At 38.4% G+C, this 23,281-nt stretch overlaps 1 protein-coding gene across 1 annotated transcript; it reads left to right on the top strand.

Annotated features, from left to right (window-relative positions):
• The first annotated feature begins 15,321 nt into the window (after positions 1-15,321).
• Positions 15,322-16,617, top strand: LOC104880738 (uncharacterized). The gene is made up of 2 exons (XM_010658381.1): positions 15,322-15,511; positions 16,007-16,617. The coding sequence occupies exons 1-2, from the start codon at positions 15,322-15,324 to the stop codon at positions 16,615-16,617; spliced, it is 801 nt and encodes a 266-aa protein (XP_010656683.1).
• Positions 16,618-23,281: the final 6,664 nt, after the last annotated feature.

The raw sequence follows: 23,281 nt of genomic DNA, 5'->3' as shown, positions 1-23,281 counted from the left end.
ATTCCAAAGGACTCTCCTCAATCTCGGATTGCTTTGGTGATCAAATTACTAACAAAAACACCAAAACTTACATAATTTGATTAGAAATTATTGCAAAGGTACTTAATATGTTAATTGAGTTAAAAGGTAATAACTACTACTCAAAAGTGTTTAAAAGAGTTAATTACAAGCTATCAAATAACACTTTTTGAGTAGTAATCAACATGATTGATTGTATAGGTGCAGTCTAAGACGAAAAAGAAAACTGAGCTACCTTGTTCGATCGAACTGTGCGGTTTATGAAGAAAATCGGACAGGAAAACGATGACACCAATCTATAGGTCTAATCTATGTCAAAATCGAAACTAAACTATTAGGACCTATCTGATCGAGTGCGATCTATGATGAAAACTAGATAGGACAACACGACCGATCATACAAGTGTGATCTACGCCGAAAACTATAATGAATTGTCATGATCGATGGGGCCTAGTGCAGTCTGTGATGAAAACAAGAGATGACAATGACTTGATTGATTATACAGGTGCGATCTATGTTGAAAACAATATTGAACTATCATGACTAATCAGATCAAGTGCCAATAGTTACAAAAACTAGATAGGCTAACTATGTGACTGATAGTACAGATGTGGTCTACAAAGAAAATGAAACTTAACCGCTATGATCGATAAGACCAAGTACTATTTGTGATGAAAACTAGATAAGAAAACAATGTGACCAATCGTATAAATTTAGTCTATGCTGAAACCAAAACTAAACTATTGGGACCTATTTGACTAGGTGTGATTTATGATGAAAACCATATAGGACAATGGTGTGACCGATAGTAAAGGTGCAATCTACACTGAAAATGATAATGAATTGTCATGACTGATTGTATTGGTTGCAGTCTGTGATGAAAACTAGACAAAACAATGACGTGACCAACCATATAGGCGTAATATACATAAAAAATGAAGCTGAACTTTCTTGATTAATTGGACAAGGTGTGGTTTGTAATTAAAACCAGATAGGATAACAATGTGACCATTCGTATAGGTCTGGTCTACACCAATACCAAAAGTTAACTATCAGGACTTATCGAACCAGGTGTGGCCTGTTACAGAAACTAGACTGGACAATAACATGATTGATCGTATAGGTGTGGTCTACATCGAAAAATGAAACTGAGCTTTTTTGAATGAACGAACGGAGTGTGGTCTATGATTAAAACTGGTCAGGACAATGACATGACCAATTATACAGGTCTGGTGTATGCCAAAACCAAAATTGAACTATTGGAACTTATCAAATAGGGTACGGTCTATTGCGAAGACTAGATAGGACAACGACTTGATTGATCATATAGGCCGATTTACGTCGAAAACAAAATTGAGTTGTCCTGTCCGATTGGATCGTGTGTAGTATATGATGAAAACCAAACAGGACAATGACGAGACCAATCTATAGGTATAGTTTACACCGAAAATGAAACTAAATTGTCATGACCTATTTGATCGAGTATGGTATGTGATGAAAACAAGACAAGATAACGACATGATCGATCATACATGTATGATCTATGTCAAAAATGATAATGAAATTTCATATCGGATGGGATCGAGTGCAATCTGTGACAAAAACAAGAGCGGACAACGACGTGATCGATCGTACAGGTGCAGTCTACATAAAAAAACGATATTGAATTATCATGACCGATCAGATCGGGTGTTGACAGTTATAAAAAAAAAAAAAAAAAAACATAGGCCAACTATGTGACTAATGGTACAGATGCGGTCCAAGTCAAAAATGAAACTGAGCTACTGTGACCGATTATACCATGTATGGTCTATGACGAAAAGCAAACAGGAGAACAATGTGTCCGATCGTATAAGTCTGGTCTATGCCAAAATCAAAACTGAACTATCGAGGCCTATTTGACCAAGTGCGGTTTGTGATGAAAACTAAACAAGACAATGACATGACCGATCATGTAGGTGCAATTTACGCCAAAAATGATAATGAACAGTCATGACTGATTAGACCGAGTGTAGCTTGTAACGAAAACTAGAGAGGACAATGATATGACTGATCATACAAGTTCGATCTAAGTCGAAAATGATATTGAACTATCGTGACCAATCAAATTGAGTGTCAATAATTATGAAAAAAAAGTCCAACTACATGACTAATGGTACAAATATGGTCTAAGTCGAAAATGAAACTAAGTGGTCATGACAGATCAGACCAGGTATAGTCTATGATGAGAACCAGATAGGAGAAAAACATGTCCAATGGTATAAGTCTGGTCTATGCCGAAATCAAAATTAATCTGTCAAGACCTATTTGACTGAGTGTAGTCTATGATGAAAACTAGACAAGACAATAACGTGATTGATCATACAAGTATAATTTACGCCGAAAAACGATAATAAATTATTGTGACTGACTGGATGAGGTGCAATCTATAATAAAAACAAGAGTGAATAACAATGTGATAGATCATACAGGTATGGTCTATATCAAAAACAAAACTGAGCTATCATGACCAATTAGACCCGGTATAGTTTGTGACGAAAAACAGACAAGAGAACAATGTGACTTATCATATAGGTCTAGTCTATGTCAAAATTGAAGTTAAACTATTGGGACTTATCTGATCGGATGTGGTCTATGATGAAAACCGGACACGACAATGACATTACCGATCATAAAGGTGTGTTCTATGCTGAAAACGATACTGAACTGTCATGACCAATCGGATCGGGTGTCGATTATGACAAAAACCAGATATGACAATTGTGTGATTGATTATATAGATGTGATCTATGCCAAAAACAAAACTGAGCTATCATGATCAATCGGACTAGTACGATCTGTGATGAAAATAAGACAAGACAACGACGTGATCGATCATATATGTCTAGTCTACGTAGAAACCAAAACCGAATTGTTGGGAACTATCTATCCAGGTGCAATTTGTGAGGAAAACCAAACAAGACAACAATGTGATAGTTCATATAGTAGTGTCTACGTCGAAACCAAAACTAACTTATTGAGACCTAACGAACTAGGAATTGTCTGTTACAAAAAATAGATAGAACAACAACATGATCGATTGTATATGTGCGGCCTATGCTAAAAGCAAAACTAGTTTATCACAACCGATTAGACCGGGTGCTATCTGTGACGAAAACCAGATAGGACAATGATGTGATTGGATGTACAGGTGTAGTCTACACCAAAAACGATACTGAACTATCACAATCGATCGAACCAAGTGTAGTCTATGACCAAAACCTAACAAGACAATGACGTGACTGATTGATTACTACTCAAAAAGTAATATTTTATAGCTTGTAATTAACTCTTTTAAACACTTTTGAGTAGTAGTTATTACCTTTTAACTCAATTGGCATGTTAAGGACCCTTGCAATCATTTCTAATCAAATTGTGTTAAGTTTTGGTGTTTTTCATAACTTTTTTTTATCACCAAAGCAATCCAAGAATGAGGGAGATCTTTGTATAGTTCATGGAAAAGCAAGTTAAAGCTCAAATTCATGAAAAAATTAAGCTTTGGAGCTTCATAACCCTTTGCCAAAGCCAAACGAGGATGCAAGGAAGAAAATCACAGAAGAAATCAACCATCCAGTAATTTCGCAAGTTGTGGAATCCAACTTGCGAAATTTTTGCAACTTGCGAAATAGGAAGAGGAAAGGAATCGCTACATGACAGAGAGCTGATTAGTTGTAGGACAATTTTGCATCTTGCGAAACCACAATTTCAACTTGCGAAATGGACAATTTCAACTTGCGAAATTTTTGCAAGTTGCGTTTGAACTTGCGAAATCCACCTGTAATCTGAGATAATTGCGCACCGACTGCATTTGATATTTATCTTCAGATATTTGTGTCTAAATCCCTATTTTCTCCTTGTAACCCACCAATGACAAGTTTTCTTGGTTGGAAAGTTAGCAGTAGGGGTGAATAGCCTCTTTATATAATATCTATTGTAATTTCCTTTAAAAAAAAATCTCAAGGGAGTTTTTCTCAGGGATGAACTTTGTATAGTTTTTCAAAAAGTAATACACAGATCTTTGCTCTACCTTACCTTCTCATTTTGTTTTCTCTTTTATTTTTATTTCTAGCAAATCAAACTCTGAGGATGTTTTCCAAGAGGATGAGTGGCTAAGCTTTTTGTTTCTTGGAGTGAAGAAAGCTAGGTAAGGTTCCGGATACAAAAGTGGAAGTTTCGTTGTTTCAATTTTTAATTAAGAGAAAGTGTGACTCATTAATGGTTTTTATCTTTTTAGTTAACTTAAAATTCCCTTAAAATCACCTGGGCCAACACTTGGTAAGGCCAGTGGACTCCGTCCATTGAGATCCACTAGTTTATCTCTTGTGAGCCTCTGGGAAGTGGTTTAAAGGTAGGATTATCTAGAATAGTGATTCGACTCATGGTAGCTTAGCTTTAAAGGCGTATCAACAAAATTTATACCTTGAATACTATTACTAAAGTAGCCAAGCTACTATAGCATAGTGGTTCTAGGATCGTTCACTGGGAAGGGTTTTCGCAAACACAAGTGATATTCAAATTAGGAAAATAAGTGATTTTCTTATGGATGTTAGCTTTAAAAGAAGATGTAAATGTTTTAGAAAGATTTAAACTAATCTAAGCTAACATTAAAGACTAAAATGAAAGGGTGTAAAAACAAGTTTCTCAAAGATAGGATAGCTATGCTCTGGCTCTTATGCAAATTGGAAATCTGAGGATAGGCTCCTCGCGTTGGGGTTGCAACTATGGTGATGCTTGCTTCCCGAACCGGTATGGATTTAGCAAATCAAGTTTTAATCCTTTAAAATGGAAAAACAGATGGTAGTGAATTTCATCAATGGTTATTCACCTTAGACTTCCTTTGAATGGCTCGTAAGAGATAACTAATGGTCTAAAGCCAAAAGCTTACCAAATATTGGCAACTCAAAGTCATTCCAGGTGATAAACTCACCTTTCAATGGCCATTGAAATTGGTTCTAACGGATTAATGCAAAACTTGGAATTGAAAACCTCACCTTCCAATAGCTCGTAGGAGATAACTAATGGATAGAAATCCAAAAGCTTATCAAGTATTGGCCATTGGAAGTTGTCCAAAGGAAATAAAAACCAAACTTTGCATTAATGAACCATTAATGAAAAACGACTACCTTACCTTCCAAGTGCGAGAAATTTCCATGGGATTGCATCCAAGCCATCACATAACATCCATACTTTGAGAAACTAAAAGTTTTAGCTAATCATCCTCTGAGGAAAAGCCCTCAGAGGTTGTTTGCCTTCCAAGAAAAAGAAAATAGTAGAGAGAAAAGAGAGACGAGAGAGCTCTGTATATCACTCAGTGTAAAACGTAACACGCATGTTCTCTATTTTCCAAGAGGTGATTTCCACCCCTTATATAGTCTTTACAAAAGCAAAAGCTTGTGATTGGTTAGTTACAAGGATAAGAAAGGAAATTACATAAAAAAATACATAAGAAAATATCTAAAGTGGAGTCGGCAAAAACAGAGCAAAATTCGCACCACGCATGGGCTGTGCGAATTTTGAAGGTGTTGTGCGAATTTCGCACAACACAAGGTGTCGTGCGAAATTTTCGCACAAGCCTGGAGCAGTTGGCTTCCGAAGGCCATATCTTCCTCATTTCAGCTCCAAATCGTACACGGTTTGAAGCGTTGGATTCTTGACTTCCTGATCTTTGAAATGGTATATAGTATGTAGAAAATGGACTTAGGGAAGTGCTCCAAAAGTGCGAAAGAAGACTGCAGCTGCTGTCCTCTTTTTTCTTCACTCTGTTTTCCTCTTCTCCATTGTTCTTTCCTTGCATACTTTGAACGACTTTGGCAAAGGGCTATGGAGCTACAAAGCTTGGTTCTTCATGAATTTGAGCTTCCAAAAGCTTTGCCATAACTTGTCCAAGTAGCTCCTCCATCATTTGGCATGCTTGAATTGATTCATAAGCTGATAAAAACATGTAAACTTGCCACAAAATGGTTAAAACCAATTACTACGGACCTTAATGAATTAATTGGGTTAAATGAATATGATTACTACTCAAAGGTGCTTAAAACCATTATAATTAGGTCTACAAAATAGCACTTTTTGGTAGTAATCAAATAGCCAACACTTGGTAAGCTTTTGGACTCCCGGGAGACATCCATTAGTTATCTCTTGTGAGCTTTTGACGGGTAATCCAAGGTTAAGAATCACATTGAATGGCCAATACCAGGTGAGAGGTATGAACCATTGCAAGATGATTCTGTGACAGGGATTTAGTGTTTGAAACCATTAAGGGGAAGCATCTGTACCACACCGGTTCGGGAAATAACCATATGTTAAATCCCCAATGTGAGGAAAAGATCCAAGTGATTGGAATCTCCCTTTTTGTATAAGGAACCTCAGCCTAGTGATCTAAAACTCTAAGAAGCACTTTTCTTTGTAAGTAATTTTAGTTACTTTATTTTTTGGTTTCACTTAAAACCAACCTTTTCACACATATTTATGTTTTCTTTTAAAGCTAACCTTGAAAAGAAAAAACACCAATTCAGTTTTTGAGCTAATATCAGTTGTAATTTGAAAACCCATCCCTGTGGACGATCCTAGAGCCACTATGCTATGCTAGCTAATGCTACCCTAGTATATGGTGAAATAGGTTTATAAATTTTGTTGATTACCCCCGTCCGAGGACTGAAATCAAAGCACACCAGTTGATTGAACACCAATCAACAAGGCATACACCATCTGGGCACGAATCAAATGGCGCCGTTGCCGAGGATGGTGCCAACTTTACAGTGATATAACCTTTTCCAAAGCACTTGTGATCTTCATCACAAGTTTAGTGACTTTTCTTTTCTTTTACTAACTCTTTTTAATTGTTTCTTTTACTTGTTCATATTTTAGCCCATCTTTTAATTTAGTTTTTAGTTAATCTTAGTTTTTTTTTGTAGTATTGTTTTCTTTTGTTTTCTTTGTTTTTGTTGCAATTGTTACTAGTTGTGTATGACATATTGGATATGAGACAGTGGAGGAAGACTTGTGAAAATTGAAACACCTCACGAAACAGAGTTGGAATTGTGCTTGAACAACATGGAAGCTACACCTAAAGATCAGCATAGTCACCATGGGGAGTAGGACAATCCCAATGCATTCAGATCAATGAGGGACCGCATGCATCTACCTCGTATGAGTGCAACATCATGCATAGTGCCTCCTATAGAGCAGCTAGTAATCAGACCGCATATTGTGCCACTTCTACCTACTTTCCATGGGATGGAAAGTGAGAATCCCTACGTGCATATCGAAGAATTTGAAGACGTTTGTAATAAATTCCAAGAGGGAGGAGCTTCAATCGACTTGATGAGGCTAAAGCTATTTCCTTTCACTCTGAAGGATAAGGCTAAGATTTGGCTTAATTCTTTAAGGCCAAGGAGTATCCAAACTTGGACTGATTCGCAAGCTGAATTTCTCAAGAAATTTTTCCCTACTCATAGGACCAATGGCTTGAAAAGGCAAATTTCAAATTTCTCAACTAAGGAGAATGAGAAATTCTATGAGTGTTGGGAGAGATACATGGAAGCTATCAGTGCTTGTCCTCACCATGCCTTTGTACATGGCTATTGGTGAACTACTTTTGTGACGGTATGTCTTCCTCAATGAAGCAACTCCTAGAGACTATGTGTGGAGGAGATTTCATGAGTAAGAATTTGGAGGAAGCCATGGATTTCTTGAATTATGTTGCTAAAGTTTCAAGAGCATGGGATGAACCGAACAGGGGAGAAGTGGGAAGAATGAAGTCTCAACCAAATGCTCTTAATGCTAAGGCTGGGATGTTTACCTTGAACGAAGATATTGACATGAAAGAAAAAGTTGTAGCTATGACAAGATGATTGGAGGAGCTAGAACTAAAAAATATACGTGAAGTGCAAGTTATGCCCTGTTCCATTTGTCAATCTTATGAGCACTTGGTGGAGGAGTGTCCTATAATTCTAGCTGTTAGACAAATGTTTAGAGATTAAGCAAATGTTATTGGACAATTCAAGCCCAATAAAAATGCTTCATATGGAAATACCTACAATTCAAATCGGAGGAACCATCCAAATTTCTCCTGGAAACCAAGAGCACTTCAGTACACGCAACCAGGCCAAGCATCTTAACAAGCTTCAAATCTTGAGCAAGCAATAGTGAATCTAAGCAAGGTCGTGGGAGATTTTTTTGGAGACCAGAAATCCATCAATGCTCAACTCAATCAAAGAATCGACAGTGTAGAGAATACGTTGAATAAAATGATGGATGGAATGCAAAATGATCTATCTCAGAAGATAGATAATCTCCAATACTCAATCTCAAGGCTCACCAACCTTAAGACGGTGCAAGAGAAGGGAAGGTTTCCTTCTCAACCTTACCAAAACCCCAAGGGTATCCATGAAGTGGAGGCTCATGAGGGAGAATCTTCATAGGTGAGAGACGTCAAAGCCATGATCACTCTGAGGAGTGGTAAAGAGGTTGAGCTGCCAACACCCAAGCCACATGATGAAACAGAGAGTGAAAAAGAGACAAAGAAGAGGGAGGAAATCAAAGGAAAGAAGAAAGGGAGCAGTGGAAGGAAAGAGGACCATGATTCAACAGTGAATGAAGATCCAGAGAAGATAGTTATCAATGAAGATGTGATGAAGAAACACATGCCTCCACCTTTTCCTTAAGCTTTGCATAGGAAAAAGGGAATCAGCAATGCATAAAAAATTCTTGAAGTGTTGAGGCAAGTGAAGGTCAACATCCCATTGCTAGACATGATCAAACAAGTGCCAACTTATGCAAAATTCCTGAAGGACTTGTGCACTATCAAAAGAGGGTTGAATGTGAATAAGAACACCTTCTTGATTGAGCAAGTAAGTGCCATCATACAGTGCAAGTCTCCAATGAAGTACAAAGATCCGGGCTGCCCTACCATCTCAGTGATGATTGGAGGGAAGTTAGTGGAGAAAGCTTTGTTGGACTTGGGGGCAAGTGTGAATTTGCTACCATACTCTGTCTACAAGCAATTGGGACTTGGTGAATTGAAGCCAACATCAATCACTCTATCTCTAGTAGATAGATCAGTGAAAATTCCAAGAGGGCTGATTGAAGATGTCTTAGTTCAAGTTGACAATTTCTACTATCCAGTGGATTTTGTTGTTCTTGATACGGACCCAATTGTCAAAGGAACTAATTATGTTCCTATCATACTTGGAAGACCATTTCTAGCTACATCAAATTCAATCATCAATTGTAGGAATGGACTCATGCAACTTACGTTTGGCAACATGACATTGGAGCTCAATATCTTCTATATGTGTAAGAAGCCAATCAATCCAGAAGAAGAAGAAGGTCCAGAAGAGGTGTGCATCATTGACACTTTAGTGGAAGAGCATTGTAATTAGAAAATACAAGAGGAGTTGAATGAAAGTCTTGGGGATCTTGATGAAGGGTTACCTGAACCCTCAGATTTGCTTGCTACTCTACCACATTGGAGGAGGATAGAAGAAATTCTACCTTTGTTCAATGAGGAGGAGACACAAGAAGCAATTAAAGAGGAGGCCCCAAAGCTTATTCTGAAGCCACTACCCACGGAGTAGAAGTATGCGTACCTAGAAGAGAATAAGAAGTACCCTGTTGTTATATCTTCATCTCTTACCACTCCTCAGGAGGAGTGTTTACTTGAAGTTCTCAGGAGATGTAAGAAAGCAATAGGATGGCAAATATTTGACTTGAAAGGTATCAACCCTTTAGTCTGTACACATCATATATACATGGAAGAAGAAGCTAAGCTAGTTCGTCAACCTCAAAGAAGATTGAATCCTTATATGCAATTGGGGATGTGAGCTGAGGTTCTTAAGCTACTTCATGCCAGTATTATCTACCCCATATCAGATAGCCCATGGGTGAGTCCTACTCAAGTAGTGCCAAAGAAATCAGGGATCATAGTGGTGCAAAATGATAAGGGAGAAGAAGTTGCTACACTCCTCCTTTTAGGTTGGAGGGTGTGTATTGATTATAGAAAATTGAATGATGTGACAAGGAAGAATCATTTTCCATTGTCATTTATTGATCAAGTGTTGGAGAGAGTCTCAGGCCATCCTTTCTATTGTTTCTTGGATGGCTACTCCAGGTATTTTCAAATAGAAATTGATGTTGAAGACCAAAAGAAGACCACTTTCACATGTCCATTTGGAACATATGCCTACAAAGAATGCCTTTTGGTTTATGCAATGCACCTACAACATTCCAACGATGTATGTTAAGCATTTTCAATGATATGGTGGAGCATATTATGGAAGTTTTTATGGATGATATATGGAAGTGCATTTGAGGAATTCTTAGTCAACTTGGAAGCTGTTCTGAACCGATGCATTGAAAAGGACTTAGTGCTTAACTGGGAGAAATGCCATTTTATGGTACATCAAGGAATTGTCCTTGGCCACATCATCTCCAAGAAAGGCATTGAAGTTGATAAAGCAAATGTGGAACTTATTGTCAAATTGCCATTCCCAACACCTATAAAAGGAGTAAGGCAATTTCTTGGCCATGTTGGGTTCTACAAGAGGTTTATTAAAGATTTCTCTAAACTTTCAAAGCCTCTTTGTGAACTATTGGTGAAGGATGCTAAATTTGTATGGGATGAGAGATGTCAAAAGAGTTTTGAGCAACTGAAGCAGTTCTTGACAACCGCTCCAATAGTGAGGGCTCCTAACTGGCAACTACCTTTTGAAGTGATGTGTGATGCCAGTGACTTTGCTAGAGGAGTTGTTCTTGGTCAAAGAGAGGATGGAAAACCCTATGTGATCTACTATGCAAGCAAAACATTGAACAAAGCGCAAAGAAACTACACAACCACAAAGAAAGAATTGTTAGTTGTAGTTTTTGCATTGGACAATTTTAGTGCTTATTTGGTAGGGTCTTTCATTGTGGTTTTCACTGACCACTCAGCTTTGAAGTACTTATTAACAAAGCAAGATGCAAAAGCAAGGCTGATTAGATGGATTCTCTTACTACAAGAGTTCATTCTCCACATCAAAGACAAGAAAGGAGTGGAGAATGTGGTAACTGACCACCTTTCAAGACTGGCTATAGCGCATAATTCCCATGGTTTGCCTATTAATGATGATTTTCCAGAGGAGTCACTCATGTTGTTAGAAGATGCTCCTTGGTATGCTCATATTGCTAACTATCTAGTTATTGGTGAAGTTCCAAGTGAGTGGAAAGCACAAGATAGGAAGCACTTCTTTGCAAAATCTCATGCCTACTATTGAGAAGAACCTTTTCTTTTCAAGTATTGTGCAGATCAAATAATAAGGAAGTGTGTCCCTGAACAAGAGCAACAGGGGATCCTCAGTCATTGCCATGAAAGCGCATGTGGAGGCCACTTTGTCTCTCAAAAAACAGCCATGAAGGTGTTGTAATCAGGTTTCAGTTGGCCATCACTTTTCAAAGATGCTCACACCATGTGTAGGAGCTGTGATATATGCCAAAGGCTTGGGAAGTTAACACGTAGTAACCAAATGCCTATGACCCCATTTTAATAGTTGATCTTTTCGATGTTTAGGGCATTGACTTCATGGGACCTTTCCCTATGTCTTTTGGTAACTCTTACATTTTGGTGGGGACAGACTATGTTCCTAAATGGGTTGAGGCAATCCAGTGTAAACACAATGACCACAGAGCTGTTCTCAAGTTTCTCAAAGAGAACATCTTCTCTAGATTTGGGGTACCCAAGGCCATAATCAGTGATGGAGGTACTCATTTTTGCAACAAGCCTTTTGAAACTCTCTTAGCCAAGTATGGGGTGAAGCACAAGGTAGCTACACCTTACCACCCTCAGACTTCTGGGCAAGTTGAGTTAGCAAACAGGGAAATCAAGAATATATTGATGAAGGTGGTGAACACGAGCAGAAGAGATTGGTCTGTTAAGCTCCATGATTCACTATGGGCATATAGAACAACTTATAAGACTATTCTTAGCATGTCTCCTTATCGCCTAGTCTATGGCAAAGCATGTCATCTTCCTGTGGAAGTTGAATACAAGGCTTGGTGGGTAATTAAGAAGGTAAACATGGACTTGAACAGAGCCGGGATGAAGAGGTGCTTAGACCTTAATGAGATGGAGGAATTGAGAAATGATGCCTACATCAATTCCAAAATTGCAAAACAGAGGATGAAGAGGTGGCATGATCAGTTAATCTCCAACAAAGAATTTCAAAAGGGACAAAGAGTCTTACTTTATGACTCTAGGCTCCACATCTTTCCAGGAAAGCTAAAATCAAGGTGGATAGGCCCTTTCATTATTCACCAAGTTTATTCCAATGGAGTAGTGGAACTACTCAATTCCAATAGCACAAACACTTTCAAAGTCAATGGCCACCGTCTCAAGCCATCATGGAGCCTTTCAATCAAGACAAGGAGGAAGTCAGTCTCCTTAAGCCACAACAATCTTAACCAAAAGGGGTAGATGGACTTAGTCTTTCTGAAGACTAACCAAAGTCCATGTTTTTTGTTTCAATTTTGTTGATTTAAAAGCTTTATTATTTGTTTTAATTTTAATTCTAGCTTTAATTTATTTTATTTTGATCTAACTTAGACTTTTTGGATGATCAAAATTAGGAGGAACTTCAAAGGAATTGGAGGAAAGCTTTAAAGAACCAAAGAAGGAGAAAAAGCCTAAAAAACAGAGCAATATTTCAACTTGCGAAAATGGGGGCCAAAATTTCGCAAGTTGAAATTCCAACTTGCGAAATCCTCAAAGCTCAAATTTGCAAGTCCACTATTCAACTTGCGAAAATGTTCGCAGCTTGCAAAAGCATCTCTAGGCATACGTGTGCCATTTCGCAAGTTCATTTTTCATTTGCACAACCTGCGAATCAACTTGCGAATCAAGTTGTGAAATAGGGCAACTTGTGAATCAACTCGCGAATTCCAGGGAACTTGTGAAAATTCCAACCATCGTTTAAAGCCATATTTAAACCCCTAATTTCTTCCATTTTCATTCCGCACAACCATTCCAAGTTGTGAAAAGGCCCTATCAAGTTGCGAAGCCCCAAATTCTAGAGCATCTCCTCGATTGGAAGCCCTGAGGTCATGCGTCTGAAGATGAAGCACCTCCGCACACCCAACACACACCCTGTGGAACACAAGCCAAGCAATTCCTCTCCATTTCAGCCATGGCCAAGACAAGAGGAGCCCATGCCGCGCCTCCATCAACTCGCAATCCAAGGCCAAGAGCTTAACCTATGCAGGATTCCACATCTGAGGCCCCACAGGCCCTTGCCATTCCACTTTTTGAGAGTGGAGTGCCATATAACCCTCCTCAGCGCAGGTATGAGATGAGGAGACCGCCCACTACACCTGTGGCAAGCACTTCATGCCCTAAGAGATCAGTTCGTCGCCCTCCTGCAAAGAAAGCCAAAGTTTCAGGCCTAGGAGAGTCATCTACACCTCCACAGCCTCAGCCGCCTGCTACAGAGTCTCAATTTCCTTCTGGGATGACTCTAGAAGCAATTATCAGGCGACCTATGGTTACACAACCACCTATTGAGGGAAATTTGGATTGCAAAGCCAAACCATTTGATTACTACCCAAAAAGTGCCATTTTGCGCCTTTAATTCATTATGTTTTAAGCACTTTTGTGTAGTAGTTCTCCATCTTTATCCCAATTGGCATGTTAAGGACCTAGCAATGACTTCTAATCATATGTATGGCTAGTTTTAGTGTTTTGACAGCTTTTTGGATCATTAAGACAAGCCAAGCAAAGGAGGGAAGCAAAGAGGAAAAACAAGCAAAGTGAAGAAAATAGAGGACAGCAGCTGCAGTCTTCCTTCGCACTTTTGGAGCACTTTCCGAAGTCCATTTTCTACATTCTATATACCATTTCAAAGCTCAGGAAGTCAAGAATCCAACACTTCAAACCGTGTATGATTTGGAGCTGAAATGAGGAAGATATGGCCTTTGGAAGACAACTGCTCCAGGCTTGTGCGAAATTCGCACAACACCTTGAAACTCGCACAACACCTTCAGCTTGTGCGAAGCTTGTGCGAAACTCGCACAACACTCACACAACACCTTCCAAATTCGTACAGCCCATGCGTGGTGTGAATTTTCCTTTGTTCCGCCGACTCCACTTTAGATCTTTTCTTTTAGATATTTTTGTATAAATTTCCATTCTTCTCCTTGTAATCCACCAATCATAAGATTTCTTAGCTAGGAAGGTTGGAAAAACTTCTCTATATATATTCCCGTGCATCCATTGTAAAATAGGGAGAGACGGATGGAGATATAAATATATAAATATATAGACTATACAGAGCCTTGCTCTGTTTTTCTCTCTTCTCCTGTTCCTCCCCATTTCTATTTTCTTAGTAGCCAAACAGCCTCTGAGGGCTTTTCCTCAGAGGATGATTGGCTAAAACTTTTAGTTTCTCAAAGTATGGATGTTATGTGATGGCTTGGATGCAATCCCATGGAAATTTCTCGCACCTAGAAGGTAAGGTAGTCGTTTTTCATTAAAGGTTCATTAATGCAAAGTTTGGTTTTTATTTCCTTTGGACAACTTCCAACGGCCAATACTTGATAAGCTTTTGGATTTCTATCCATTAGTTATCTCCTACGAGCTATTGGAAGGTGAGGTTTTCAATTCCAAGTTTTGTATTAATCCATTAGAACCAATTTCAATGGCCATTGAAATGTGAGTTTATCACCTGGAATGACTTTGAGTTGCCAATATTTGGTAAGCTTTTGGCTTTAGACCATTAGTTATCTCTTACGAGCCATTCAAAGGAAGTCTAAGGTGAATAACCATTGATGAAATTCACTACCATCTGTTTTGCCATTTTAAAGGATTAAAACTTGATTTGCTAAATCCATACCGGTTCGGGAAGCAAGCATCACCATAGTTGCAACCCCAACGCGAGGAGCCTATCCTGAGATTTCCAATTTGCATAAGAGCCAGAGCATAGCTATCCTATCTTTGAGAAACTTGTTTTTACACCCTTTCATTTTAGTCTTTAATGTTAGCTTAGATTAGTTTAAATCTTTCTAAAACATTTACATCTTCTTTTAAAGCTAACATCCATAAGAAAATCACCTATTTTCCTAATTTGAATATCACTAGTGCTTACGAAAACCCTTCCTAGTGAACGATCCTAGAACCACTATGCTATAGTAGCTTGGCTACTTTAGTAATAGTATTTAAGGTATAAATTTTGTTGATACGCCTTTAAAGCTAAGCTACCATGAGTCGCATCACCATTCCACTCCGAGCTATGTTTTGATATGGAGACTTTCAGACAACAGCCGGAGCTTAGAGATTCATTCCACCTACTGCAGAGATACCATTTGGAGCACCTGATGAATCCTAGGGACTTCTTCTATTCCAGAGTAGCATTAGACTTCTATCAGTCTATGACTACTCGTAACGTCCGGAATCCTAATGTTATCTACTTCACTATTGATGGACGCCATGGTATCCTTGGAGCTAGACACATTGTAGAGGCCCTATATATTCCATATGAGCCTTTGAGTCCAGCAGATTTCAGAGAGTGGTCCCATTTTTCTTAGAGGGACATGGTCCGTATATTGTCCAGGGGGACCTCTACACGCTCATTTCTTCTTAGGAAGGAGCTTCCACCTGGGATGCTCCTTGTAGATGTGGTGTTGCGCTCTAACATATTTCCACTTCAGCATATGGTGCAGAGGAGATGAGCTATATTGGAGGCTTTATTCTGGATATCAGAGGGTTTCTACTTTGGCCCTCATCATTTGATTATGACCTCTCTTCTCCACTTTGAAGAGAAGGTCCACAGGAAAAAGCTCTAGAGAGCAGATGCCATTTCATTACTTTTTCCCAGGCTGCTCTATCATATATTAGAGCATTTGGGCTATCCTTTTGAGCCTCAGCATGAGCACCGCTGAATTTTTCGAAAGCTATTCACTCTCAACAAATGAAATCATTTAACAGCCTATGTTGCACCTCCAGGAGCCCCAGATATGCCAACACCTCCAGAGCCATCACAAGACGAGCAGCCACCACAGGCACAGCAGGCTGAGATACCTACAGAGATCATACCACCTACCCTTGCAGCACCTTCTATAGTGCCCATGCCTAAGGCTACATCTTCTGCTCCTCCTACCACTTCTAAAGCTCCACCAGTTGTACCAACTACATCAGCACCTCTTCCATCTGAGTCCTCTATCACCATATCCACTTCAAAGTTTAGAGGCCTATGTCATACATTGCAGACATTGAGCACCACTCAAGGTGCTCTATTCCAGCAGATGGTAGTCATACGTGCACATCAGGATCTGCTTATTGCCATGCAAACCCAGCATACTGCCATCCTTAGTCAAATACAACAACATTTGGGTATTCTGCCACCAACTGAACAAGCTATTCCATCTGAGGAGGCTACTCCAGCTGAGCAGGCTATTCCATCTGAGGAGGCTACTCCAGTAGAGCAGACTATGCCTCATGAGGAGACTACTACAGTAGAGGTCGAGACTCCTATCCAGAGCACTCAGGAGACCACAGTAGAGCCATCATCTCCACATGATCCTCCCACCACTACCTGATCATCTATCTACTTTTTGTATTTACTTATTATAGTAGAATTGTTAATCCCATGTTTTTTATGTTTTATATACTGGGATTGGATGTATTACTTATGCATATTTCATATTGTACTTTCTTAAAGTAATAAATATCCATCATTTTTTAGTATACTTGGCACATTTTTATTTATTTCCTCTACTCATTTTTTATTTTTATTTTTTTGTTTTTTGAATCATTTGGTTTCTCCTATACAATTCAGACTCTATTCCACTCAAGAGGTACCACTTCCACCCTTTATTTTCAATTGCTCTTCAAACATTGAGGGCAATGTTTAGCATGGTTGGGAGGGAGTTGAGGAAGGAAATATTGTTTGGAAGTATTGTTTATAATGCTAGGTTATAAATGGTAATTTAGTTACTTTTTGTTTAAATTTAAATTTATTTATTTATTTTGAATACTCTTCATGGTTATCAAGGAAAAATTCTCAAAATGAAATGGGAGAAATTGAATTTTTGTCTTTTTACTTGACTTAGAGTTTGTATTATGCTTATTAAAGTTGATGAATTGTTGAAATACCTATTGAATTCAACCTTATTTCTTCCACTTTAAGCTTACCACACACTGTACACACTAGGTTCCGATTATAAGATGAAAAACTATTTCACCCCTTAACTTAGGAAATTTTAGACTTGGTACCTTTGACCTCATTTTAATAGTGTTGGGACACCTTAGAAAAGGCCAATGAGCCTTTGAAAAGAGAATAAAGAGAAGAAAAAAATGTGTTTAACTTGCTTGGAAACCCGAGCAAGGTCTGAGGGGTATATGGTGAAAATCTTTAAAACCTGGTGCTCTAAGCCTTCATTGGTTAGGAGTCACCGACCTCAATGCTCATTACAAGGGTGAATAGGTGGAGTTTAACATACTATAGGTGCTTAGGTATTGAATTCCAATCTCAAAAGTCTGGGGTAAAATCCGAGGAGTTAGTTCGTCGAAAAATCCTTGAAGCTTGATGCTTAAACCTTAATTAGTTGGGAGTCATTGATGGACCCTCGTTACATGAACAATTTAGAAAAGAATACCTTTAAGCTTTGTACTCCTATAAGAAAAGAGTATGAAATAAATGAGGTGCATTCTTAGCCTATTGGAGGTTGCCAGTTTGCTAAGATTTGAAAAAGAGCTAGGTTGGGGGAAGAGATTAGTTCAACATACTATATTCGGAAACTAATAAGTAACACTTAGATTTTGGTGGAAGAGTAAGGATTAACCCTTTGGGAGTGGAAATTCTTTTAAACCTTAAATTTGCATAATGTCTTCTCTTTATGAATTGTGATTAGGCAAGTTATTTGATAACTCTTGTTGAAGTTTGAGTTTTATATCTTTGATGTTCCATGTGAGAGTATGATCATCATGCCACTTGAAATTTTTTGGACTGATCAGCATGATGTTGTAAATTATAGTACTGTTTATTTTTATTTTTCTCTCCTTCATTGCTAAGTGATTACTACCAAAAAGTGCTATTTTGTAGACCTAATTATAATGGTTTTAAGCACCTTTGTGTAGTAATCATATTCATTTAACCCAATTAATTCATTAAGGTCCTTAGTAATTGGTTTTAACCATTTTGTGGCAAGTTTACATGTTTTTATCAGCTTATGAATCAATTCAAGCATGCCAAATGATGGAGGAGGTTCTTGGACAAGTTAAAGCAAGCTTTTAGCTACACCAAAGCAAGCCAACAAAAGGAGAGAAGCAAAGAGAAGCAAAAAGAAGCAAAGAGGAAAACAGAGGACAGCAGCTGCAGTCTTCTTTGGCACTTTTGGAGCACTTCCCGAAGTCCATTTTCTACATGCTACATACCATTTCAAAGCTCAGGAAGTCAAGAATCCAACGCTTTAAACCTTGTACGATTTGGAGCTGAAATGAGGAAGATATGGCCTTCGGAAGACAACTGCTACAGGGGTGTGCGAAAATTTCGCACAACACCTTCCAAATTCGCACACCCCCTTGCGTGGTGCGAATTTTCCCCTGTTTCTGCCGACTCCACACGAGATCTTTTCTTTTGGATATTTTTGAATAAATTTCCATTCTTCTCCTTGTAATCCACCAATCATAAGATTTCTTAGCTAGGAAGGTTGGAAAAACTTCTCTATATATATTCCCTTGCATCCGGTGTAACAGATATCGATCAATATATAGAATATACAGAGCCTTGCTCTGTTTTTCTCTCTTCTCCTGTTCTTCCCCCATTTCTATTTTCTTAGTAGCCAAACAGCCTTTGAGGGTTTTTCCTCAAAGGATGATTGGCTAAAACTTTTAGTTTCTCAAAGTATGGATGTTATGTGATGACTTGGATGCAATCCCATGGAAATTTCTTGCACCTGGAAGGTAAGGTAGACGTTTTTCATTAATGGTTCATTAATGCAAAGTTTGGTTTTTATTTCCTTTTGACAACTTCCAACGGCCAATACTTGATAAGCTTTTGGATTTCTATCCATTAGTTATCTCCTACGAGCTATTGGAAGGTGAGGTTTTCAATTCCAAGTTTTGCATTAATCCGTTAGAACCAATTTCAATGGCCATTGAAAGGTGAGTTTATCACCTGAAATGACTTTGAGTTGCCAATATTTGGTAAGCTTTTGGCTTTAGACCACTAGTTATCTCTTACGAGCCATTCAAAGGAAGTCTAAGGTGAATAACCATTGATGAAATTCACTACCATCTGTTTTGTCATTTTAAAGGATTAAAACTTGATTTGCTAAATCCATACCGGTTCGGGAAGCAAGCATCACCATAGTTGCAACCCCAACGCGAGGAGCCTATCCTGAGATTTCCAATTTGCATAAGAGCCAAAGCATAGCTATCCTATCTTTGAGAAACTTGTTTTTACACCCTTTCATTTTAGTCTTTAATGTTAGCTTAGATTAGTTTAAATCTTTCTAAAACATTTACATCTTCTTTTAAAGCTAACATCCATAAGAAAATCACCTATTTTCCTAATTTGAATATCACTTGTGTTTGCGAAAACCCTTCCCAGTGAACGATCCTAGAACCACTATGTTATAGTAGCTTGGCTACTTTAGTAATAGTATTCAAGGTATAAATTTTGTTGATACGCCTTTAAAGTTAAGCTACCATGAGTCGAATCACTAAGGGACTAGCAATATGTCGGTTGGGGGGAGTGATTACTACTCAAAAAGTGCTATTTTATAGCTTGTAATTAACTCTTTTAAACATTTTTTAGTAGTAGTTATTACCTTTTAACTCAATTGGCATGTTAAGGACCCTTGCAATCGTTTCTAATCAAATTGTGTTAAGTTTTGGTGTTTTTCATAGCTTTTTTATCACCAAAGCAATCCAACAATGAGGGAGATCTTTGTATAGTTCATGGCAAAGCAAGTTGGAGCTCAAATTCATGAAGAAACTAAGCTTTGGAGCTTCATAACCTTTTGCCAAAGCCAAACGAGGATGCAAGGAAGAAAATCATAATTATGATTGCATAAGTCCATTCCTACAATTTATGATTGCATTTGAAGTAGCAAGAAATGGCCTTCCAAGGATGATAGGAACATAATTAGCTTCCTTAACTAAAGGATCAGTATCAAGAACAACAAAATCTACTGGATAGTAGAAATTATCAACTTGAACTAAAACATCCTCAATTATCCCCCTTGGAATTTTCACTGACCTATCAGCTAAAGATAGAGTGATTGATGTTGGCTTTAATTCACCAAGTCCCAATTGCTTATAAACAGAGTATGGCAACAAATTCACACTTGCTCCCAAATCTAACAAAGCTTTTTCCACTACCTTTCCTCCAATCATGACTAAAATGGTAGGACATCCCGGATCTTTGTACTTCAAAGGATATTTGCATTGTATGATGGCACTCACTTGCTCAGTCAAGAAGGCTTTCTTATTCACATTCAACCCTCTTTTGATAGTACACAGGTCCTTTAGGAACTTTGCATATGATGGAACTTGCTTAATCATGTCCAGCAATGGAATGTTGACCTTCACTTGCCTCAATACTTCAAGGATTTCTGATGCATTTTTTATCCCCTTTTTCTCCTGCAAAGCTTGAGGAAAAGGTGGAGATGTGCGTTTCTTCATCAATTCTTCCTTAATAAGTTCCTTCTCTGGATTTGCATTCACTGTTGAATCACGGTCCGCCTTCCCTTCACTGATATATTTCTTCTTTCCTTTCATTTCCTCCCTCTTCTTTGTCTCTTCTTCTTCCTTCTCTTCAACATATAGCTTGGGTGTTGGTGACTCAACCTTTTTGCCACTCCTTAGAGTGATCAAGGCTTTAACATCTCTCACCTGTGAAGATTCTCCCTCATGAGTTTCCACTTCGTGGTTACCCTTGGGGTTTTGGTGAGATTGAGAAGGAAATCTACCCTTCTCTTGCACTGTGTTCAAATTAATGAGCCTTGAGATTGAGTATTGGAGATTATCTATCTTCTGAGATAAGTCATTTTGCATCCCATCCATCCTTTTATTCAAAGTATTCTCTACACTGTCAATTCTTTGACTAAGTTGAGAGTTGATGGATTTTTGGTCTCCAACAAAATCTCCCACAACCTTGCTGAGATTCACTATTGCTTGTTCAAGACTTGAAGCTTGTTGGGATGGTTGAGATGGTTGAGATTGTTGAGCCGACTATTGGTACTGAGGTGCTCTTGGCTTCCATGAAAAATTTGGATGATTCCTCTAACTTGAGTTGTAAGTATTGCCATACGAAGCATTGCTATTGGGCTTGAATTGTCCAATGACATTTGCTTGTTCTCCAAACATTTCTCTAGCTACTGGAATTGTAGGGCACTCCTCCACCAAGTGTTCATAAGATTGACAAATCGAACATGGCTTTACTTGCACTGGTGTTTCAGTAACAGCTTGCACTTCATGCATTGTTTTCAGTTCTAGCTCCTCCACTCTTCTTGTCATAGCTGCAAATTTTGCTTTCATGTCAACATCTTCATTCAAGGTGTACATCCCAGCCTTAGCATGAAGAGCATTTGGTTGAGACTTCATCTTTCCCACTTCTCCTCTGTGCGGTTCATCCCATCCCCTTGAGACTTCAGCTACATAACTCAAGAAATCCATAGCTTCCTCAGGATTCTTACTCATGAAATCCCCTCCACACATTGTTTCGAGGAGTTGCTTCATTGAGGAAGACATCCCATCATAGAAATAACTCACCAACAGCCATGTATCAAAGCCATGGTTAGGACAAGCATTAATGGCTTCCATGTATCTTTCCCAACACTCATAGAATTTCTCATTCTCTTTAGCTAAGAAGTTTGAAATTTGCCTTTTCAAGCCATTTGTTCTGTGAGTAGGAAAGAACTTCTTGAGGAATTCAGCTTGTAAATCAGTCTAAGAACGGATACTCCTTGGCCTTAAAGAATTAAGCCAAATCTTGGCCTTATCCTTTAAAGTAAAAGGAAATAGTTTAAGCCTCATCAGGTCGATAGAAGCTCCTCCCTCTCGGAATGTATTACAAACATCTTCAAATTCCTCGATATGGGCATAGGGATTCTCACTTTCCATTCCATCGAAAGTTGGCAGAAGTGGCACAATATGGGGTCTGATCACTAGCTGCTCTGTAGGGGGCACTATACATGATGGTGCACTCATACGAGGTGGATGCATGCGGTCCCTCATTGATCTGAATTCATTGGGATTGTCCTGATGACCATGGTGACTATGCTGATCCTCAGGTGTAGTTTCCATGATGTTCAAGCTCAATTCCAACTCCTTGTTATGAGGTGTTTCAAGTTTAACAAGCCTTCCTCCACTATCTTGTATCCACTTTGGCATATACAACTAGTATCAACTGTAACTAAAAAAAAACAAAAACAGAGGAAAACAAAAACAAAGCTACCAAAAAGAGTTCGATTAACTAAAACTAAATTAAAAGCTATGCTAGAATATAAACGAGTAAAAGAAAAAACTAAAAGAGTTAGTAAAATGAGAGAAAACTCACCAAACTTGTGATGAAAACCACAAGTAACTGAAATAATATCACTATGAAGTTGGCACCTTCCCCGGCAACGGCGCCATTTGATTCGTTCCCAATTGGTGTCTCAGCTGATTCATGTCCTCTCAATGGTCCCTGACAGTGATGCCATTTGATTCGTGTCCAGCTGGTGTCCCTTGATTTTGGTCCTCAGGGAGTAATCAACAAAATTTATAACCTATTACACCATGTACTAGGATAGCCTTAGCTAGCATAGCATAGTGGCTCTAGGGTCGTTCTCTGGGAAGGGTTTTCAACTCACAATTGATACCAATTCAAAGTTAAATTGGTGCTTTTTCATTTCAAGGTTAGCTTAAGAAATAAAACACAAACTTTGGTTAAACGAGGTTTTGTTTCAAGCTAACTAAAAAGAAGGTAATGGAAATTACTTATGAATAAAAACATTCCTTGGAGATTTGGGTTCACAGGGGAGGTTCCTTATGCAGAAACAGAACTTTGGTCATTTGGTTCATTTCCTCGCATTAGAGAATTAACATATAGTCAATTCTCTAACCGGTGTTGTACAGATGTATCCTTTAAATGGATTTCAGCTCTAATTCCCTCTCACTGATGCAACTTGCAATGGCTCGTACTTCTCACCTAGCATTTGCCATTCAAGGTGATCTTTAACTTTGGACTTCCCTTCTCAAGCTCGCAAGAGATAA

This window comes from Vitis vinifera, chromosome 11, assembly GCF_030704535.1.
Source record: "Vitis vinifera cultivar Pinot Noir 40024 chromosome 11, ASM3070453v1".
Taxonomy (NCBI): Eukaryota; Viridiplantae; Streptophyta; class Magnoliopsida; order Vitales; family Vitaceae; genus Vitis; species Vitis vinifera.
The sequence above is the reverse complement of the archived record's forward strand: the minus strand, read 5'-3'. Positions and strand labels throughout refer to the sequence as shown.